An 8,538-nucleotide genomic window follows, 5' to 3' on the forward strand; every position below is an offset into this window, starting at 1 on the left:
TTAAAGTCTCCTTTGACCTGAAAGATTTGGGTCCTTCGAGGATCGGGGACCTGGCCTAGGCTTCTTGGATTGGAGAGTTTCCAGCAGGGCAGCGAGGACACTCCTCGCTCGCTGGAACTTAGTTCCCAGCCTCTCCGTCTTTTTTGCGGCCGCTTCGCCTGGTACATTTTTCGGAGCAAAAAGCACCGGAGAGTCAGGTACGGCCGCACTCGTCATCTTTGGCGCTTCTAGTGTCTTAGACGGCTCCGGCGGCTCCTCCACCGTCGACTCCATCAAAGTGCCTTTTCCGTCTGCTGGTGCAGAGGTCGGAGCCAGCTGGCTTGCAGGGAAAGGAGACTCCGGAACCACGTCACGGACGGGGGAAGAGAGACGAGTTCCCGTCCTCACAGGGCTCGGCTTCTTGCTGGGAGCCGGGGGGGCCGAACAAGCCTGTCCCCTCAAAAGATGTTTGGCCGGGCGACCGAGGTCCGCACAAAGCGGGCATTGCGGCTCCTTTGCCTGGCACTTCCCAGCACTGTGACCGAGGTCTCCGCAGCGATAACACCTACCGCTGCGGTCCACCGCTGATAGGCACAGCCGCTGGACGTGTCCGGTATGTAGGCAGCAATGGCACATCGTGGGCCTAGGCGGCAAGGCCTCAACAGAGGCAAGCGCCCAGCCCAGTTGGACACGGCCAGCACGAGCTAGCCGCCTTACCGCCGCCGCCGGATACTGTGCCCAGCACGCGCACGCTCCTGATAGAGACGTCCGGGTCGGTCTGACCCGCACGTCGCACTCCCGGCATTCCCCAGCACTGGCCAGGGCTGCCTCCAACTCCTTCCGGGTGATAGAGTCGTCGAATCCTGCCACCCGGATGGCTTTTGGCAGGCCGTCCAACCTTGACGCCAAGTTTTCCGGACTCAATGACCTTCCTCACGCGGGAGGCAAAGGCATCCGCCTTGGCGTCTTTCCCGTCGCCGGAGACTTGGAGCATCATGCCTCCGGCGATGGTCCGTCTAACCCGGATCCGCGCAATCCCAAACTCCTCGATCTTAATTGCGGCCCGGCACTGCCGCATTACCGCAGCATAAGAAGCACTCTCCCTCTCCGCTACGAGGGTGACAGCCGCGGTTGTCGGGACACGCGGGGTCCGCTTCTTAACACCTTTGGTGTTCTTGCTTAAGGGATCTTTGCCCCCAGATAAAACTTGGCGAGTTGACTCTACCAATGACAACTAGTACCTACACGCAACACGACTAACAACTAACTTTTCTTTCAGGCCAAGTCATTGATGGACAAAGACCTCAACCAGGTAAGTGTTAAAAGTTACCAACGTATCAATTATTGAAAATATTTGGTGTAGAGCCTTCCCCATCAAAGCTCTTTTAAACCTCGAAATATCACGCATAATTCTAATCTTGTTTTTCTTTTACAGGTGTTGTCAACTCTTGAGGACCTACCGGATCTAAGGTAAGTACAAAGCGTCAATTATTTGTTAAACTCGCCGTATTGTTTCCACAAAAGATGCTTTTTACGCACGCCAAATATTAACAATAATTTAATTTTCAGTGAGGGTTAGACTTGACGAACACTGACAGGGTTAAACCCTAACTTCCAATTATTGATAAAACTTGCTTGAACGCCTAATATAAAAAAGAGCAGTACGTATGCGAAGTCTTAACAATAATTACCAACGCAACCCGAAACTAACACCAACGTCTAATTATTGATGAAACTTGCTCCAGCGCCTAATCTGAAGAAGAGTAGCACGCACACTAAGTCTCGTCAATAATTAGCAACGCAAATCTTCTTTACTTCAGGTTAAACCATCCTTTGGCGACACATTGCACTGAATGTAAGTACGCAAAACGGCACAAATTATAGGAGATATTCCGCCCAATTGTTTCTCATATCAAAACCTTACGGCATACGCTATCCCATCAACAATTACGTTTTTTAACTTTTCCATCTTAGGCTAAACTGTTCCCGGATAACGCACTGTATCGCGGTGAATTTGCTCGGCAGGAGTAAACCTTACGCTTACACACCTTGCTACGCATTTCCATTACTTTGAACCTTATTACTTCCTCATACGTGAAGTCTGAGTTACACCCAGGTCGCTCATACAAGTCAAACCCGTGTTCAGTAACAAGTGTTGAAAAACTAGCATTTTCAATTATTGCTGATCTTTTACCAACCGACTTGATTATCTAAGCCTAATCATCTGTCCAAGTTTGAAGAATAATTCGTTACTTAAAATTCCAAAATTAAGATTGAACTTGAAACACCTAACTTTTACAAACTTCCGAACTGTAGCTCAAATCTTGCACACACTCTAAACACAAAATTACATCAACCCTACAATTTACAGCAATAATTGGAATTGCTTGTTTCACAACTACCCTTGACATTAGTGAATGTCAGTTTGGCGAGTAGACCCGCTCTAAATGGACCTCTCAAACCAAAAACACAAAATAATCGTTTTTGATTACATGCATGAACAACTGAATGGGCATTATGCACCCCGGACTTATATCTAGTAGAACATAAATGGATATATATATATTTGAAGAGTAAGTAATTAGATCTAAGTCCGCTCTAAAAATAAAACAAAAAAACACACTAATTTATCAGTCTCTCATCGGGTAAAATGTTATTTCTAACATTGTTTCTTGTCTTCCTGCATTGATCTCGCCTCCTGGGATGCACCTTCAACACTCGGCTCGTCCTCCGGAAAGGGAGCTGTGACCTCCAAGGCCGTCAGTTGCATTACCCCCGCTATTCCGACGTCTGTAGTTGTCAACGTCGTCGGTGACTCCACAGTTGTTGGAATTTCTAACTGCTTCGATGGCTGAGTGAGGTTCGCAGTTTCCTTACTAAGTGTCGTGGTTGGCTGACTCAACAAAGTCTGGTACGTTGTTTCAGCGACGTTGTTGCACCGTCCGGAACCGGAGCTGCTACCTTTGAACCCGTCGGTTGCAAGGTTAGGTTGTGACCGGACAGACCCTGTATTTGGCCAGAAATTATCGCGGTCGCCACCTGTTTTCACCTCCAAACAGAAAGATTAACAGTCTTTTTCCTTTTTGGAAGCGGACTCACCGTTGCGGAGAAGCCCAGACGTCGTCGTTGGCAGAAACGCTTTCCTGGACGTCGTTTTAAAACAAACTGGCACTGGACACGGTCCACTAAGGTTTTAATTAAAAACTCGTCACTTAACGTTGTTGTCAAAACAAAACAATATCTTTTATTTTGGCCCTGCCGTTGATACAAGAGTAAGATGCCGTGATTTTTATACGCACAAGAGACGCTAAAGCGACGTGTCGCGGCTCGAGGCATGTATCCAACTGAGTGGCAGAGCGCTGAGCTTCAGCACGAAGCCTCGCTTTCCCTCATTTCGACGTTGCGCTTGCGCATAACCACCTGGCGTGAACTTTGCGAAAAGTAAACGGGATTCCTGGAGATGGATCCCTAAGTTCGTTGAAACCTCCTCTCAACGGATTATCCACATTTCAAAACTTTTACGAATTTTTGTATAAAATTTGGAAAATGCCGAAATGTTAAAAATTTTGACATGGATCGTTTATTTATGCTTAAATAAACGTTCCCTACAAGTTTCATCAACAATTAATGTATTTTAACAAAATTTTGATTTTTTTCCTAAAAGTGCCTAATTGTAATTTATTTTGTTTCAGGGATGTTCCAGCTACTTTAAGAGATCCCCAGGTAAGTATTCATCAACTTATCATTGTTTTTACAAATTTTCCGATTTTAGGTAAAAACATAAAGTAGGCTTAATAGTGGAAAATTTATTTTTTTTCTATAAGTCCCTATTTCTTCCGAAAAATACTTTCCAGGTAGTTTTATTAACTACTACAATATTTTGTACTTTCAGGTTTGTTCGTTGGCATGAGGCAGATTTCTTCCATTTTCCCGCGTCGTAATGCTTTTCCAGCAATAACTTCCAGGTGAGTACAAAACTAAACAACCGAATTGTTAACAATTCTTACAGGGAAAACTTTTTGATGCCGAGGTATGCCTACTACTAAAATTTGGTTAACAATTATGTACCACTATTTTTTATGTGTTAGGTTATGTTGTGACAGGACTTTTGATTATTTTTACTTAAAGTACTCACTCTTTACAGGTTCCACGATCGCCAGGTGCTGGTTTTCGGATGTCTGAGCACCACCGTCCATTCTCATCACTCGATGCTTCTCTTTTCCCATTATTTTCAGATCTGCTGTCAGAAATCGGAATGTCCAGAAAAGGTATGTATTTACGAGTTTTTTTGTTCTTTTCAGGTACACTCATATATTTTACTACGGTTATACATATTACACAATATTTACTAAACACTACCTTAAATATACGCGTATCTACTATATGTGTGTCCCGGATGAGTTACAGAAACTTTGTTTTTCACTCGCGAATCCTCAGTCTGTTCGACCATTGTCCACGAGAGTTCGATGTTAACTTGTGACCGGACGGTATTGTCTTACGCGCCCTGATTTACGGTTGCCACCTACTTTTACCGTCCAAGTAGGAAGGATATGACCCTTTCGGTCTGTTTCAGGAACGGACTCACCAGACAGACGACCACCCAAACTTGCCGCCCTCGCCGTTGGATCCTCTTTGAACACGGACTCCGGACGACTGATGCGAACAATGGGCCTCTGGTATGGTCCAGGTTTCACCAAAGTTCAGGTAGTGAGAAATAATCACACACTGAGTTTATGATTGTATAGTTTACAAACTGTTTATTAACACTTGTTTCGAACAACAATTTTCTTGTGTTACAGAATTGTACATGAAACGCGTTATTCACAACCGTTTTTCCGGTATCGCGATTTTTGTTATTTTTATGCGGACTCGTATTTACTGCGCTATGCCCTCTTGAGCGCTCGATTCCAACTCTGAGCGAGACGATGGTTATGCGTCCAACTTCTACGGATGCTCGTACAGCACTCTCTCGCGACGCGCTCGATCTCGCCAAGTCACCGCGCTATCCCTACTCCGCGTTCACGCATGCGCACAATCCAGAAGAGTAGAATTTTCTAAAAAGTGACAAATTTTGACTGGAAGCGTTTACTTGACCATAAACAAACGCTTTGGTTAATTTCACTAACAATTAACTTTTTTTACCAAAGTTAAGTATTTTAAACAAACGTGCAAAATTCCAAATGTGAGTAATTTTGACCAAAACCGCCGAGTTCACTTTAGAAAATTCTATTCTTAACTTAACTCCATCTTTTCTCTTCTTTCAGGTAGAGTCAACGTGGGACCAAGCATCTCGCCAAACCAGGTAAGTACAAACTTTCCTATTTGAATAATAAAGATGTGTTGAGGGATGACCTCCGGTTCGAAATGGTTATTCCAAAATTGTGATGATTGTAACGGCTATTGCGAACCAATGCAGGATGTATTGCGAAAATATTAGTAATAATGTAGACAAAACGTTTCGACTTTATTGTTGCAGTCTTTATCAGTTGTACACTAGTTAAAATTACAAATAAAAAAATGTCGCAGTACAAATTCGTGTGAGGATAGATTTTTACAATGTATAAATTAAGCATACATACGAAAAACAATGTATAATTGATCACATAAAACTGTGATGTAACGTGTAGTTATTTAAACGGTCAACTATTTAAAAGAAACCTCTATTTTCTATTTCTCTCTTTCTATTTCTTTCTTTCCTATTTGAATTGTGGCTCAGATTTCGCGAGCAGCCTGTACCAAGGTGAACTCACTCACTAACACACTTTCACAAACAATTACGTTTTTTCGCAAGGTTAGTACTTTTGCAACAACTCGAGGTATACACCTAACACCCTAATTGTTGCTTAAACTTGGCGAGGCACTTACTCTAACGCAGACTTGCACACCGACGCAGTTTCGCTGACAATTACACTTTCACCCCAAAGTTAGGATCTGGCTTGACAACCCGAGGTAAGTACCTAACACCTTAATTGTGGGCCAAACTTGGTGTAGCGCATTCTTACCTGAAGACCACTACATACACACATTATTGCAAACAACTAAGATTTTGACCAATGTTAGTCCCCGGTCACGGCCACAAAAAATTTTTGCAATTGTAGCTGAAACTTTGTAATTTGCCTTTTTTACTGAAGTTCTCTTTACCCACCAAGTTTCGCTAACAATTACATTTTTGTGACTACCTAACACCCTGAGTTCACAACCGGTTAGTATGGCCAAAACCTAATTGTGCGCGAAACTTGCACGATCGCACAGTCTACACTAGATCTGTACGGACGCACAATATCCGCCACAATTACACATGTGTACCTTAGGCGATGTTAGACCTTGGTGGTCTCGCGAAAAGGCTAACCCTACAGTTTTGCCTGAAATTGCTCAAGACGTTCGGATAGCCCAAGCAAACCACGTATACCCAACATTTTCGACAATTCCAACACCTGCAAAAAATTTTAGTTTTTATTTTTCTTCTCGAGCTAGATCGTTTCCGGGTATCACACTGTACCTCGGTTGATTTGCCCGGCCACTGTGAATTTTACATTCACGCTTTTACAACACACTTTCCTTCTTTTACCTTACACTACTCCCTCTTGCGTGGAGTCTCAGTCTTGTCTAGGTTGATTGCATGTCAATTCCGAGTTCGTTTACAAGTGTCTTAATTCGGGTGAATAAAAACTAACAATTTCAATTGTGGCTGAAAATCTATCAGTCGTCGTCGTCATAAGTCGAGTTTACTGACCAAGTATGGCTAACAATTCTTACTAACAAAAGTTTCATTAACTATTTTTTCTGCTTCAGGTGACTGCTGCTGGACTCCTCAGATAATGCGGACTCGTTCTGACAACGTGGTACAACTCGACGTGGGTAAGTACCTTTCCTAACCCTTTTTTACTAACCAAATTGTTCACGTTACTTTCAGGTTTGAGTTACCTCGAAGTAACCAATAAGGTAACGCAGTATCACCCACTCTGGAAAAGTTAGTCCCCTAACCATACCTAAGTCAGCAAACCTAACTTTTGTCACATTTTGAATTGTGGGCCAAACTTTACCCACGCGTTCTAAATGCGTAAACAACTCAACCTCGAGAGTTTCGCTGACAATTAAAATTGCAAGTTGTACAAGTTTTTTAGTTAATACCGCAAAACGTCAATTTGGTGAGTAATCCCTAATCTACTAGGATCACTCTAAAGTGTGTGAAACTAAAACTAAAATAAATTTTACAGATTTTTTATTAAACTAAGAAGGGCATTATGCACCGCGGACTTATATCTAGTAAAACATAAACGGATACGTGTATATTTGAAGAATAAACAATTAGATCTAAGTCCGCTCTAAAAACAAAACAAAAGAACACATTAATTTATCAGTCTCTTATTGGGTAAAATGTTATGTCTAATATTGTTTCCTATCTTCCTGCGTTGACTTCGCCTCCTGGGATGCATCTTCAACACCTGTTTGGTTTACTAATCTAGAGAAAATCTCTAGATTTCGGTTCTTGTTCTAAACGGTATGTTTTGTTCCGTCTACTGTTTTTCCAGTGTTCAAAGTATTCTTCTATTAGTCTTAAAATGTCCCTAGTCGTCATGTCGGTCCAATAGATAGTTTTGTATACGTTCTTTTTCTTTGGCTGTCTGTATACTGTGTAGTGTATATGTTTGTGTTTGTGTGTGTTATACGCCGTCCACCTTAACTAGGAGCACTCTACTTTTTTTATTTTACTTTTGCGGGTCACCCTTATGACTAACTTACTAAAACTAGTACAAAAAACTAAAAGTAAAAGTAAACAAAACTAACAAATTTTGGTTTGTACGTGAGCTATATCCGCCTATCTGTTAAAAAACAGCAAAGCTAAAAAATTTTTAAAAAATTTCAAGGAAATGGCTATTTGAAGCAGACACAGATGTATATATAATAGTGTAAATGTATAATCCTGATATTTATTAATATGTAGAACGTTTTCGACCTCTCATTTTAGGTCTTTCTCAATACAATCTAAAAACAAATTTTAATATACTAAAGAAAGCAAATTATAAAAAAGAAATAAACTTACAAAGCACGCAAAAAAGTTTCTCATCGATGTCGTTACATGGCGTAGTGTAATTCCTTACAAGTAGGAACCAAAACAACTAACAGGTCGTGACGGTGTGTAACAATAATATGCAGAGGTTTAAGATAGAAAGAAAAACGTAATATAAAATATATTATACTGAATTATCTACTAATGGTAAGTAGACTTTATCTACATTTTCAGTATCGCTTTGTAAATTAAGACCTTGAACTTGGTTCTTGATATGCAAGGTTTCTGAAATTAGGCGCTTATAGTAAGATCTTTCAGTATCTAAAATCTTAACACACTCCCACTCAAAATCATAAAGGTAGTCTTTGCGATGGTCAGTAATCACAGATCTTTGGACTGTATTTCTGTTAATATGATTTTTATGTTCTTTAATTCTAGTTGATAACATACGGCTGGTTTGTCCGACATAAGAAGCATCGCAATCACGACAATTAACTCTGTACACTACGGAAGAACGGGAGAATGGAGGAAGGGGATCCTTCAGGACT

General features: G+C 41.6%; 1 protein-coding gene across 1 annotated transcript; it reads right to left on the reverse strand.

The window, feature by feature from the left end:
- LOC109860405 (junctophilin-2-like) lies at nt 1-615 on the reverse strand. The gene has a single exon (XM_020439465.1). It carries the CDS (start codon nt 613-615, stop codon nt 1-3), a length of 615 nt encoding a protein of 204 aa, XP_020295054.1.
- Between the last annotated feature and the right edge of the window lie 7,923 nt (nt 616-8,538).

Source organism: Pseudomyrmex gracilis, unplaced genomic scaffold, assembly GCF_002006095.1.
Source record: "Pseudomyrmex gracilis isolate BER0280 unplaced genomic scaffold, ASM200609v1 scaffold_378, whole genome shotgun sequence".
NCBI lineage: Eukaryota > Metazoa > Arthropoda > Insecta > Hymenoptera > Formicidae > Pseudomyrmex > Pseudomyrmex gracilis.